Genomic DNA, 14,882 nt, shown 5'->3' with positions numbered 1-14,882 from the left:
GATATATAAGATGACTAATATATATATGTATATTTTTTTTTTTGTTATTTTTGCAAATGAACGGATGGTAATTTTAAATGCATCAACGTTATGGCAGTCTTCGCGGGAAGTAATAAATTGAAAGTCAATTACCGGTAAGCAAAATTTTGATTTTTATTGTTTTAAAAAATGGGGTAAATTTCACTTTATGAGCAAAAGTTGGATCGTTTGCAAAAGTTCTTCCCCTTTTCCGTTCTCCTTTTCGACGCAAACTTCTACTCCTCCTCACTCCACTCTCACACTCTCCTAAACAATATGTGGCGGCGGACTTTCAGCCGCGCCACCACCGCCGGTTCTACGTCCATCTTGAAGAATCAGAAATGGGATGCATTGGTAATTGGAGGTGGCCACAATGGTCTCACCGCTGCCGCGTATCTAGCTCGTGGAGGTCTCTCCGTCGCAGTACTCGAGCGACGTCATGTACTCGGCGGAGCCGCCGTGACCGAAGAACTCATTCCCGGTTTTAAATTCTCCCGCTGCAGCTACCTGCAGAGTCTTCTTCGCCCATCTGTCATCAAGTCGGTTTAACTGCTTTCATAATCTAACTCCTTTGTTCGATTTCCATTCATCGTTCAAGTCACTGGGTTTACTTATCGATCATCTTTTATATCACCTTTAATGGAAGTCAGGGAATTAGAGCTAGCTAGGCACGGATTAAAGCTTTTAAAGAGGAACCCATCATCGTTTACGCCTTGTTTGGATGGGCGATATCTTTTGTTAGGTCCTAATAAGGACCTTAATTATTCAGAAATTTCCAAGTTCTCCAAACGAGACGCTGACGCTTATCCCAGGTCTTTATCCTTCCTGTTTGCCTGTTTATATTTTTTTTTTTATCTGCTAATGCCAAATCAGGTAGTTCTGTTGTTGAACTTATGCTTACGTAAGCGTTAAATCTTAGCAAAGAATGCATAGGCTTATGAACTCTGAATGGCCACATAGAACGCCGGACAAGATGACTGGACTGTCGACAGTGTCTATTGACTTACTTTGTTAAGTCTTCAATATGTTTACAGTTGTTTATCGTACTTTGTTCATTCTTAGACTCGTCGGACTATAGTTTAGTAGATTAAACACTCTTGAACTTTTGGTGCATACAGATATGAAGCTCAATTAGAAAGGTTCTGTAAATTCATGGATATTCTTCTAGACTCACCGACACCAGAAACCATGCATGGTGTTTCATCTTTGAAATATCGCCTGGAGGATAAGTTAGAAAAATCAGCTTTTTGGGCAAAATGCCTTCGGAGCGCTCTTTCCTTGGGTCAAAAGGATTTGGTGTAAGGACTATATCTTTTTTCTTTATTTGTATGTGTTTATCCAATCTGGGTTTATTGTAAAATGTTGAAACTTTTGTCAACTTCTTACTGATCTTTCACTTTAGAGCGACCACATTATTAGCAGTGTTGCTGGTTTGAAGAATGGGTTCATGGAAATATTTTGTTTAAATTTCAATTCACGAGTTGGCTCAGCATTCTTTTCAACACGACCCATTTTTAAGTATGCTGTTATTGATTTTGGCAGAGACTTCATGGACCTTTTATTTTCTCCGGCTTCGAAGGTTTTAAACAATTGGTTTGAGGTTGTGATCTAATTTTAGTTTCCTTCTTATATAAAAATGATATACATTTTAATTATTTTAATAAATGTATCCTTCTCAACTCATAATCCATCCCATATTATTTAGGGAGATGTTCTAAAAGCTACACTAGCAACAGATGCTGTCATTGGGTCCGTGGTAAGGATTCTTTTATGTCAACAATCTACACACACACACACACAAAGAGATATATTAGCATTTTGATTTCACAAAACAACTAGAATAGAATTAAAATCTGTTGAACTTGTGAAATCTCACACCATACTATCTCGACACTTGTTCTTCCAAGTCCATGAAACTGTTCTTTTTTCCTGGTTTTCTCATAGCTTCCTCTGACTTGAACTATGCTTCTATATAGCTTTTACTTGCTAACCTCAAAACTCTCTCTGAAACATCCATGAAATTTCTAATCTTTACTTTAAAAAGGACAACTCTAGTCCACGGTTTGATGCCAAGGACTATGACTTAAATCCTTAATCACCTCCTTGGGATGCGAAAGATTATGTCAGCTTTCTTGCTACCAAATATCTTGGAATTTAATAGTTGTACCAGAGTAGTGGAGATTCTCTAATTGACCTAACTAAGATTATTCCAACATAAAAGAAACTATTGTATCAAACTACCTTGGGTTGGCCTGGTGGTCAACAAGAGATGATGTCAGACACTAAAGATAGCAAGGATCGTGGATTATATCCTTAAGAGCCACTCACTTGGCATATCAACAACTTTATTTGCTTTCTCGCTACCAAGTAGTATGGAGTTCGATACTTCTGTTAGTTCAACAAGATTCCCTAATTGGTGTAATGATGAATTTCCCCCTAAAAAAGAAGCTATGACATCAGACCACCTTGGGCTTCACCTAGTGGTCAATAAAGGTCAATGTAAGTAAGAGAGAGTTTAGAGGGTATAGGTTTGAGGTATGGCAACCACCTACTTAGGTTATATAACCAACAAGTTTTCTTGACAATCAGAATTAGGTAGTTGTGGTGTAAGTTGAGGTGTCAATCAATGAAATTGGTTTTTTCAAAAGAAAAAAAATGTTGAGGTGTATGCAAGTTAAACTATTCACTCACATATATAGAAAAAAGGGAAAAAAGAAAATGAGAACAGAGTTACTACTTTGAGGTACTCTGCCAAATTTAATATTGACAACATAGAATCAGTCATTCAATAAGTTGGCATTCTATAGAGTTCAAATTTTTTAACGTTTGTTCGCTTTTAACATAGAATACCACTGTTCAATCATAATTGTTCTCATTTTTTGGTCCTGTAGAACTCAAGTTTTTTAACATTAGTACACTGTATCTCTGGAATCTGTTCTCGTTTTCACATGTTTCAATTTTTCTTTGTTGAGAGGCATCATATGAAGAATCAGTTACTTTTGGATGCTTTTGTTAATTTTTGTTATTATCATTGTTTCGTGATTCTATACTTGGACCACAAGGATGTGCTTAAGATTGTCAATTATATATAATCAGAACACTAAGAGCGATAACTATCATACCTACTTGACTTTGTAGGCAAGTGTTCACACACCAGGTAGTGGATATGTGCTACTTCATCACGTGATGGGTGAGACAGATGGTGATCGTGGCATCTGGTCGTACGTATTCTAGTTGTTGGTTTGACATGTAAATTGTAGAGCATTGATCAGAAACTGTAAATTACCTGTCGTTCTTTTTCATTTAACGGGAAATTTAAAAGGATCAATTTTTTAAATAAAAGATAAGTTTCTTATATAAATAAAAAACAAAAACATCGAAGGAGAGACTAAATACATCCCAATTCAAACAACTAGAAGAGGAATAAGCCCTGAATTTAGCTAGATCAAAGCACTTTAACCAGTGGATAGTGTAGAATAGGAAGCTCTGTTTTCTCTTTTATGCTTGAGACATGTTTTTATTTCCCCATTATTGGGTTCCCATGTGGATGTAGTATTTTCCGTAAAACCATTGGTAAATGTTCCTTGTTTTAATTTTCTGAGTTATTCATAAAAAGAAAATATAATTTTGAACATTGCTATTGCTTACAAAGGATTTAGTTTAATTAAAAGTTTCCCCCAGGTACGTTGAAGGTGGCATGGGCTCTGTATCAATGGCTATTGCTAATGCAGCAAGGGATGCAGGCGCTCATATTATCACTAATGCCGAGGTTCAATTTGATTCCTTGTTTCTATTTTGAGATAAGATTATAAAATAAAGTTCATTGAATAGTAATAAAAAATAAAAAGTATACGAAAGGACATAAATTAACTGATTTAGGCACTGGTAACCTCCCTAAAGCTTGTAGGTTACAACATTCAGATCTCCACTTCCGTATTTAATTGAACCACTAAAAAAAGTATATAGAAGGGGATCAAGATTACTACATAATTTTATTTTATTTTTACCTCAACAACACTTCTCATTAATGATAGACACACCACATTTGTCTTTCATGATGGAACATGAGACAAATGCAGTGGAAAAACATGATCAATTCCACATGATCAATTTTACCCTAATTGCATTTAACCAATCTAGAAATTAATATGCAATAATACCTTAATTAAACAAAATTAAGGTTAAAAGAAAATGTACCTTCGAAGTTTTTCCAATCCTTGTAATCTCCTTACGAACACAAACCCGGGACCAACACTAGCTTTGACCTGCTATTCTTTGGACTTGGATTGTGGGACCCGATAAGTGAAGGAAATTGAGGGAGAGGAATGGAAATTGAAAATGGAACTAATTAGGGTTGAGATTTTAAAGGAGAAAAATTTTGAATAATTTTTTAAGTCAAAATTACAAAAATAACAAAATTCTTTTCTCAATTGAAATAAAGCTTATAGATAACCTAATTACATACAAGATTGCATGTAATCAGTTTATCAAATCTCAACACTTAACATTCCACTAAACTAATCTTAACATTTAACATTCCATTAACCATTAGTAGAACTTAGTGGGTTTACATCTCATGTAGCCTTTTATCTCACTAAGTGTTAGTGGGATTATCCAACAAAATGTTGGATTTTCCCACTAACTTTAGTCCAAGGTCAATTCAATCGTTTAAGTAAAAGTCAAACTTTGACTTTTTTAAGCAAAAAGTCAACATTTTGACTTTTTACCATTTTGTTTGTCTCGACTAATTCCGATCTCCTGAGCATGAATCCGTATTCTTTTTTCTGAAATTTAAATCACATTTGAATATAAACCCGGTCAAAGTTTGACTTTTTCAAAATCAAAAGTCAACACTTTGACTTTTTACAATTTTGACCACTTCCATCAATTGAGCTTCCGAATATGAATCTGTATTCATATTTTTAATATTTAAATCTCATTTAAACATAAAGCTCTATTTCAAACTGATGATCGATGGCTATATCACATATATTCGTCGATTTCTCTCTTTTTATTTAATTCGAACAATTCAAATTACTCCAACGTATTGTTCTAAGTTAATTCCATATGAGCTAATAGGAAACCTAATAGATTACAGACTCCAACGATCCAAGATTAACTGGTTAAACCCTTTTAAACCGGGCTAACAGGTTGATTGTAACCACAGTTGGGTTAAAATACCGTTTAATTCTCGAGATTACATCTTGCTCTTTAAGGCCCACTGATCTACTGTTGAACAATTGGTTTTGAGCCCAACCTATAAATCGAGCCCCTCTCGGGCTAATGAGAGGGTGGGGCCCCTTGTTCAAGACTTGAATTCAGTCTTTAAGGGAATAACCTATCAACTAACCCCAAATCAGGTAGGAGAGAATTCTGCCTTGCATTCTATGTCCCTAGCCATCCACCCGATCTTACCCCTAAAATGGGAGACTTATTGGGCCAGTAAGCTGTCTTCACCTATGCAAATCTAAAGATAATTTCGTTTGAATAGAAGTTCTTAGTTAGGTCTGGATTAAGATTAAGTTATCTAGGTTATCTGTAATCCAAATAGCCAATTTTATATAGTCAACGATGTTATAACTTGACTATTTTATAGTTTCAGTCTTATGTAAATTGTTTACATAGGATGTATCTACTTTTATATCTCTACATTCAGGATCACATTATTTTTAATGCGGACCGCAACCATATTATCCCTAGAATAAGACGCTCAACCTTATTTATATACTATAGACCGTTTCGACTATATACTCGAACTTGATCTACGTTTATGTCTCTACATAAAGTTCAAGTCTACATTAGATAGCTTCAGGACCTTAATTTATTGGATTCAACATTATAGTATTCTATTTTCACTACTAAGTCTTCAATAACCACTTTATTGAATAGAATATAATTTTAAACTACAAATTGCGAGTTTTAGGACATAAATTTCAATATTTCAAAGACTCAAAAAAGAAGATTAGAGAAATTACCAATTACAGTTTACAATAATACCATTTCTAGAAAAATTACAAAAGGCTATTGAGTTGGCAAGTGAAGAAGCTCTTTGAAATTTGTAAAGATAATGTAGTTGTATCTTATTTTATTGATTTGCCTCAAGAATTACAATATAGAATTGAAAGAAAATCAAACTTCTACTTCTTAGAGACACGCTAAACAGAATCAAAACCAGACAAGAAAAACTAGGAGGAAACCGTAGCAATAAACAATAGAAAAATAATAAAAGGACTTGACGTGACCCTCTGCTTCTCCCGAGCCCGGAAGACAGCAGCCCCAACTTTTCTCGGATAATTTTTCTCCCTGTTCTCCTTCCTCCCTCTTCACTTTTAGTATGCTTTACTAACTAACTAATGACCAATGAGAAAGATCTCCTCCATTAGTCTCTCCTCCTATAATCTCTCCTAGATTCTCGCATGGGTCAATGTTTTGTTTTTATTTCTCCTATTATATTTAAACAATATCGGTGGCCTAACAAAATTCAATTGGATCCAAAACATCCATGAAATTGACGTTTTAATTTTTAATCATGGTCTCATTTGGTGTTTTTCTTGTCTCCATAGACATAGTTTTTCTTGTTTTTTTGTGTTGTCGCGAAGGTTTTGTTTAGTTCATTTTGAAGTTTGATAGTTGAAGCATTTTTTGGAAGTCTGTGGGGGCTTTTGTTTTGGTGGCTTGAAGTTTAACACCGTTGGGCTTTTCTTGATTTCAAGTCCCTTGTTCTTCAATTTCTCTTGGCCCGTGCTTCATTCTGGTCTCTTTTGCTCAGAGATCAACGTTCTTGGCCTTATTTTTGGTGTTTTGTTTGGCTTATTATTTTTGGTTTTTCTTGGGGATGTTTTATCTTTACTTGAATTGTTTTTGTTTCCTTTTTGGAGCTTGGTTTCTTTGCGTATTAGTCTCTTTGCATTATTTCAACAATTTTGTTTTTTGTTTCTTGTTTCAGAGAATTTTTTCATGGTTTCCGTTCCTCATTTTTTCGCATCTCTTCTCAATACCAACTTAATTTTACATCTATCCTCATCCATTCCAGCTTGCATTCTGCCATCCTCCCTCCAAATTGTCAATTCTTGCTTCCATCTTACCTACCATTCTCTTGAACACTGCATTGATACTAGAATCGATAGGCCTCAGCCACTGATTTATTTTTCGATAGAATACTAATCAAGGAGACATTAAAGAGGTCCCCGCCTATCCCGCTTCTCACAGAAGAGCCTAAGAAAATACTCCACGAAAAGATACCTCTTCTTAGATCACCAATTCAATTCAAAACCTTAAGCTAGTGGTTGAGGGCAAATTTAATTATATATTGTCAACACTCTCCCTCACTTATGGTTTGAAATATTGCCTAACAAGTGGAAATCAAATTTAATTGGAGAGGAAACAACAACGCCGAGGCTTATACACATAACTTTTCTGGACCACCTACGCTAATACCAGTTTAAATCACCAATTCTACCCAAAAGCTTAAGCTAGTGGTTGAAGACAAATTTACTTACACATTGCTAACACCTCTCTTTACAATCACATATTCTATATATTTCTCTATCACTGTGGCTTTTCACCTAACCAACAAAATACTTTAGACCCCACTCAATGTTATGCAAACTTTATTCTCATAGATTTTTGAGTCATGTTTTTTTTTATTCCAACATTCTTCCTATTGATGGTGTTATCGTAGGAAGTTCTGATTATTTACAAGGGAAAAACAAAAGATCTCCTTAGAATGTTCTTTTGTTGACTTTATTATGGATATTTTTCATCATTTCTTAATTTAAAAAAGAAAAAGAAAAAACAAAACAAAGGAGCAACTGGGTTGCCTCTTTGAATAAATATATTTGGCAGTTGTTAGGTAAAAAATTGCTTATGTTAGTGCATGTAATTCATATTAATGCGTAAACTTGCATGTTGGCACTCATCCATTTTTGTTTTCTTTGTTAGGTGTCAGAATTTATGGTTGAGGACTCTGGTAGAGTAAAAGGGGTCAGTATTTACATCCTGCTGACTTTGAAGTATTGACCTTAACGTGATCAGTGATAACACTGGAATTATATAGGTGAGGCTAGTCGATGGGACATGTGTGCAAGCGTCAACTGTTCTGTCAAATGCAACGCCTTATAAAACGTTTATGGTAAGCAATGCAAATTTTATAATGATTTTATTTACTACTTATAAAGGGTGCGATCACATTTTCCGATAGCACTTAATTTAATAAATTGTAAAAGTTTCCTGATCACAGATATGAATATCAGTTGCACTTTGTACTTTTTATGCGCACAGGAATTACTGCCTCATGATATACTTCCTGATGAATTTCTTCGTGCTATTAAGCATATTGATTACCGATCTGTAAGATTTCTTTCTTTCTTTTCGTTTAATATTTATTTTATTTTATACGTGTACATATACATCTATATATATTTGGATGACATAATTTCATTGATAAGTGAAATTACCAAGGAGGGGGAAAGAGAGATCCCCAATCCAAAGGAGTTACAACAAACTTTTCCAATTGGACAAAACAGAGGAAACTATAAGAGGAGAAAAAAGAATTCAGTTTACACCAAGAAAAAGCAATAAAGAGAAGATCTTAAAAAAAACTGTCTATTAGTAGTCTCATTTGATTTGAAGGTTAATGATACTAAAGAAAGGTACGAACAAGACCCTTCCACAAATGATCCTTCTCCAATTTGAAGGGGTGGCCCAGTAGGAGACATTAGGAAATCACTTCTCAAATCGTTCCAAAATGAACAAACTCGCAGGGAATGAAAAGGTGAGCTTGTATCTCCTGGTTGCACTTGCAAAGAATGCATTGATTTGGAAAGAAGGTCATGAAGGGAAGTCTTCGTTGGAGGTGCCCGTTGTTGTTGGTGTTGACAGCACAGTGGGCAAGTTCCCATAAGAAAAATTTACTTCTGAGGGTAGAGATCCTGCCAAATTGGCTTGATAAAAAAAGTGCGGGGCAGTCTACAGAAGAAGAGTCGATGCTGTTAAGTAAGGTTTTAACGGAGAAAACCTCAACTTTATCATGTGTTCAGATCCAACAGTCATCCTCCAATAGGCGAGTGATGGACCTCAATACCAACACAAACTTCAAAGAGTATGTATTTCCTTACTGAATTCAAAAGTGCTGATTACAATAACAAGGAAAGAAAACAAACACATGAATTACAGTATGTAATTCATCCCACTCACCCAAACTCTCTCTAGAGTCCAGTTACTGCTAACTACTTATAATTCTAACTCACTCTAACCGACCAAGTGATCCTCCTAACAACCGCCTCCCACGTATTCTATATTTTTCTTATTACTTTTTATTTCCCTCTTTCTTCCTCCTTTGGTACTGATAGATAATTGGAGGTCTAACAGCGAGTTGTGGAAAGAAGTTGGTTCAAGGCAGCCCATTCTAGGGTCTCATCATCTTTTAAATATCTTCTAAATTGAAGGTTGCAGAAGACCAAATAAGAGGGCAACACAATTGACAGTATCTTGTTTTATCCTCTTTAAGGAGAATAGACGCTGAAAAAAATAGCAAATAGAGGAATCCCTCCCACCCAGTTATCAAGCCAAAAATCAGTGAAAAGTTTGTTGCCCACTTTAGAAATGACAAAGTTATGTTTTAAGATAATCGACCAAAAGTTGTCGAGGCTTTCGATCAAACCAAATAATATTTCCATTCTCACACCAATTCTATAGTATTAACGGAGTAACGGATCGAACTACATAGGGCCAGTTGATTTTGATCGAACTACATAGAGCCAGTTGATTTTTCTAAAAGAACCACTTGTTGCAAGGTAACCAATGGGGAGGTTTGTTGAATGGGAATTAATTGAAATTAAATCAAAAGAAAGTGCAAGAAACACAAATCTAAAGATGATGGTGATGATAGTTATCAATGAAACAAACACCAGGCCCGAGATTTATTATGATTTACTTTTAATTAACATTCAATCATCAATTTATCATCTATATAATATCTTTAGAAAACTATAAACAATTTCTTAGCCAACCACACCAAGAGAAGCTAGACTGGCGTCCACAATTCATATCAATTATCTAGATTAAGCATCCTAAACATACAAATCAATAAGCATTAAGGTTTGGGGGAGAACTAAGTTGATCAAACAAGTAGGAATTGTCAATTGAATGTTCGATGGGAATTCAATCCTAAGCTAATTAGACAAATCTCATTAGATTGGAAAAACCTAATCAATGAACAATTCTAATTTTAGCTCTCGTTATCATGCGATCTTGGTCTAATAATTAGAGATTAGGATTGGACTTATAACATTGGATTAAACATAAATGGTTAATTGTTAGTGTTCCCAAATACATTCAATCTAAAAAATAAAGCAAGGAATGAATTCTATTGTTCAAAGGGTTCCCAAAATACAAATATTCAAAATCTCAAGAATGTCAATCAAAAAATAAATCTAAAATTTCTGAGCGATATAAGTACCTTAGCCTCGATACATCTTCAAAAACTTGAAAATAATTCAAAGGAAGTCTTCAAAGCAAAAGGATCAAAGATCTCTCTGGAATGTCTGAAATTAAGTATTGGGATGAATGTTCCCGAGGGCTGGCAGCTAAGTCAATTTAACGTTAAAACATAACAGTGCTGCCGTGCCCAAGGCTTCGTGCGCGTACATAGGTTCGTCAATGTTCGGAGCGCCGCGGCGCTTGGCCTTGTGCTTGAAAAGAGGCCATTCTGCCTTTTCGGTGCCGTGGAGTGCCGAGTCTCAATCTTTCTGATCCTCGATTTCTTGCTCCATTGATGTTCTAAACCTCCAATTAAGCTTGATTATTCCCGAAATGAACGTTAAGGCCAAGAGTAACCTGAATTAAGCTCAATACCTACAACTTCACGAAATAAAGATGAAAAATACTAACGATCCCGATTTAGGGAGAATAAGATAGCGTATTTTCAAAATTGGTAATTGATGATTGATTTTCATGGACCTCTAGGGGAGTGTAGAGAGAAGCTGCCCCGGTGTTTTTAAAGGGGTTTGGCACCAAATTTTGCCTCCAAAGTGCAACATTTTTCTTTTTGTATCTCCAAAACCATTCTATAAGGAGCTTGGTTCGAATGACATGTATACCTACTACCCAGACCACCTTTATCGATAGGATGCGAGATAGTATGCCATTTGACAAGATGCTTCTGATACCTGTTTACCTGATTTCCCGGGAGGAACTTACAGAAAAGGCTTTCAAAGACGAGGTGGAGATGGAAAGCAAGGACCCATTAACAACCGTAGCAAGTTGCACTTTGAGTCATTAGATTATCATGATGATTGCAACAATTCTTAAGTTTAGGTTTATTTATTTAAATTACCATAGCCTATATGATGGGGGTTCTTACATTTCCCCCTAAATTTAATTACTATTTGTGAACTTTTTATTTCTTCTAAAAAACGAATTGATTTAATCTTACTTGACAAATTTTTTGTCATTCAATGAAACAGGCAACTACCAAAATTAACTTAGCAGTTGAGAAAGTACCCCAGTTTCCTTGTTGCAAGCTTAGTCCATCTGAAGCAAGAGATCAGCTTGTAGGGACCATTCATATCGGTGCAGAAAGGTACGTTAAGAGTATACCACCATCTTGTTATCAGCATCTTTTTTAAATCTGAGGAAGTGGTGGAAACTGATATTCTTATAGTTTATGCTTAAATAACCGCAAATTATACAGGACAAGACACCAAATTAATATTTGAACACTGAAAGAATTATATTCTTGGACAGCAAGCGTCAGCAAAATATCATACTGAAAGAAACTGTATCATGTCATTTTGTTTCAATTTATCCTTGCCACTGACTCTAAGTTGGACTAAAAAATGAGAAAATTGGTGTTGGAAGGTACATGTGCTAATGTTGGTTATCCCGGTGTCATGTCTTCTCGCTGGTCACTTTCTTTGATAATGAATAATTTAGCATGCGACTTCACCATCCATGATAGCATGCTTTTCTTTCAATGTCATGCAAGGTAGCTTGTAGTTCCTTTGAACTTCAGTTGTTAAACCTTTGTGCTTCTGATTTAGTATGGAGGAGATTGACTCGGCCTGTCAAGATGCTGTGAATGGCATACCGTCTAGAAGACCTATTATTGAAATGACAATCCCCTCTATACTAGACCAGACAATATCTCCTCCAGGTTTACAAAATATTATATTCTCTTTGTTCTTTTTTTTTTAAGAATATTTTATCTACTTGTGACATTGAGACACACACACACACATATCTGTGTTCGTGAGTGTTGCCTTCTTCCAAATATTTTTGGCTTCTTCTAATACTCTTGAGTTTAGTTTAATTGTCTTCCCAACCAAGTATAGAAGAAGGAAAAAATATTTTATTATGTTTTTCTGGATAAAAAACCCCTTCGATATAGGATAAAATTGTACAAAAAAGGAGAAGACCCCACCCAAATGTGGTTATGTAAAACTCTTCCAATTGAGTAACAGAGCACTCCTGCTATATATATTTTGAAATGGAAACCAGAACTTTCATTCATGGAATAGGGTGATCACTGCTCAACAATTTTATCTTATATATATTAATAATTTTTTATAAGAAACAATTTCATTGATGAATGATATATCGGAAATGGGTGATCACTGCTCAACAATTTTATCTTATATATATTAATAATTTTTTATAAGAAACAATTTCATTGATGAATGATATATCGGAAATGTATGATATAAACCAAACATAAAGAGATATAAAATGAAGGGCAAACCCAACAAAAGAAAAAGTAAAGCAGAAGCCGAGGCTGGAGGGGTGACAAAAGAAGACAAAAATAGAAAGATGTAAGGTGGCTTGAAGTTGCAAGAAGCCCTCAAAATGGAAGGTGAAAACAAACAAACCAACAATGAAGGCACAATGAACTGAGACATCCCACCCCTGGCGAGCCATAAAACCAACAATACGAAATCAATTGAAGTCTAGGCATCTCACTGCTCAGCATTGTAAAGATCGGTTGAGTTTTTGCAGCAAGATAGAGCCAGATAATATAAAGATTCAAAGAAATCATCAAATTACTTCTTCTTTCCCTTGATGACGTGACTGTTCCTTTCACTCTAACGTACATGAAGTGAAGGCCCTAATGAAATTCAGCCATAAAACTTCCTTCTCTCATTTGAAACAATCCAACCAAAACAGAGGCCTGCCACATAAAGTTCTCCTGGCAGCAAAGGAGGAAAAAGCCAGGCCCTAGAAAGCTGTAGGATGAGAAAATGAAATGAATAGGTGTCTTTGGGTCTCTAAAGCCCTCTTGAAAACCGGGTACAAGATGGGGAGTTGTTGCTAAGCCACAAGCCAATGAGATGTTTTTTGCAGCTTGTTATGTGTATTGATACCTGAATGACGAAGCTTCCAGATGGAATATTGAACCTTCTTAGTTAGCTGCCTCTCTTTATTCCTTGAGTATTTTCTTTAGATCGACATGATGCCAGGTCCATGACGAGTGATTTAATGAAGGGTCCTTTTGCATATGTGGCTTTCACATCCCAAATCATTGGCTATTTGGACCTGTTCTTACTGAATTGATGAAGTTTTTTGTCTTGTAGGCAAACATGTGATCAATTTATTTATTCAGTATACTCCATACAAACCCTCTGATGGTTCTTGGGAAGATCCTGTTTATAGGGTGAGTTCAGTTCCAGAATGAATATGAAGTTGTTTACTTTGGGCACTATAATGGGAGAAGCTCCCCGGAAATTTTTCTTTAGAGTAAAACTGGGTTGTGAATAATAGATATTATGGATTCTGGCTGCAGGTTAATTGATTTTAGTCTTTACTTGAAGAATGCCGAATGATGCTGGAAATTGAACTGTTTTATTTCATTAATTTGGGTACAATTTATGAATCCAGTTTTGACCACGTTGAGTCCTCTCTTTACAGGAATCGTTTGCTCAAAGATGTTTTTCCTTGATAGATGAATATGCTCCTGGGTTTAGCTCATCAATTATTGGCTATGACATGTTAACTCCCCCTGATCTTGAAAGAGAAATTGGTCTGACAGGTAAGTAAAAAATCTTCTGCAGGAATGTACACAAGTCTAGAGTCGTCTTGTACACAACTCAGTGGAGAATGTGTTTGTTATGTCTTCTAAATTTCTTGTGGATGAGTTGAACTGTAGAAGTAATTTTTTAATAATAATTGTTTAATCGTGTTTGGTTAAAATTTTACAAAGCAGGTAAAGTGCTTTGGAGTTGACTAAGAGTGTGTATGGATTGACTTTTAAGTCTTTATAAACATTTAGAAAGTCCATCCAAACATAAATTTCTCTTATAAAAGCTTGCACGGACTTACATAGTTCATAACTCGCGATCACATCAAAATTTGCTTTTGCAGGAGGGAATATCTTCCATGGTGCCATGGGATTGGATTCGCTCTTCCTTTTACGGCCTGTTAAAGGATGGTATGTCAGTCAGTCCTATATGTATATGATAATGTGAACTGATTTTTTGCTTCAGGAAGAGAAAGGTTGATATTTTTCTAATCAATCCGTTAATAAATTAGTGATTTGAATATTCAGGTCAAATTATAGAAGTCCAGTGAAAGGGCTATATTTGTGTGGAAGTGGTTCCCATCCTGGAGGTGGTGTGATGGGTGCACCTGGTCGTAATGCTGCAAATTTGGTTCTTCAAGATTTGAACAGACAACTTAGCTGAGCTCAATAACAGAGCAAAGCCTTCATTTGCCCAAAAATCCACCATCTTTTCTCGTACCTCATCACTTATGTTTGTTCATCAATTTTCTAAGAATGCAGTGTAGAATGACTTTTTGACTTTTGAAACAGGCAATAAAAGAAAATTGTTGTTAATAAATTCTGAAGGTGTTTTTGTTGGATATGTTTAGGA

The 14,882-nt window shown here is 35.4% G+C and overlaps 1 protein-coding gene across 1 annotated transcript; it reads left to right on the top strand.

The window, feature by feature from the left end:
- Positions 1 to 183: 183 nt before the first annotated feature.
- LOC103493180 (uncharacterized) lies at positions 184 to 14,849 on the top strand. Its single transcript, XM_008453840.3, has 16 exons — positions 184 to 557; positions 669 to 830; positions 1,137 to 1,316; positions 1,561 to 1,618; positions 1,724 to 1,774; positions 3,157 to 3,239; positions 3,700 to 3,787; positions 7,960 to 8,001; positions 8,075 to 8,149; positions 8,299 to 8,367; positions 11,484 to 11,599; positions 12,060 to 12,172; positions 13,587 to 13,666; positions 13,921 to 14,041; positions 14,374 to 14,440; positions 14,558 to 14,849. Exons 1-16 carry the CDS (start codon positions 295 to 297, stop codon positions 14,691 to 14,693), a joined length of 1,704 nt encoding a protein of 567 aa, XP_008452062.2. The 5' UTR covers positions 184 to 294; the 3' UTR covers positions 14,694 to 14,849.
- The last annotated feature ends 33 nt before the right edge of the window (positions 14,850 to 14,882 follow it).

The sequence above is a fragment of the Cucumis melo genome, chromosome 7 (genome assembly GCF_025177605.1).
Source record: "Cucumis melo cultivar AY chromosome 7, USDA_Cmelo_AY_1.0, whole genome shotgun sequence".
NCBI lineage: Eukaryota > Viridiplantae > Streptophyta > Magnoliopsida > Cucurbitales > Cucurbitaceae > Cucumis > Cucumis melo.
Note: the sequence above shows the minus strand (reverse complement) of the source record. Positions and strands in the feature narration are given on the sequence as shown.

Coding starts and splice junctions, on each gene's coding strand:
- LOC103493180 (XM_008453840.3), top strand. CDS start 295: ATGTGGCGGCGGACTTTCAGCCGCGCCACCACCGCCGGTTCTACGTCC. Junction 831..1,136: donor GACGCTGACGCTTATCCCAG/GTCTTTATCCTT, acceptor TGGTGCATACAG/ATATGAAGCTCAATTAGAAA. Junction 13,667..13,920: donor GGGAAGATCCTGTTTATAGG/GTGAGTTCAGTT, acceptor CTCTCTTTACAG/GAATCGTTTGCTCAAAGATG.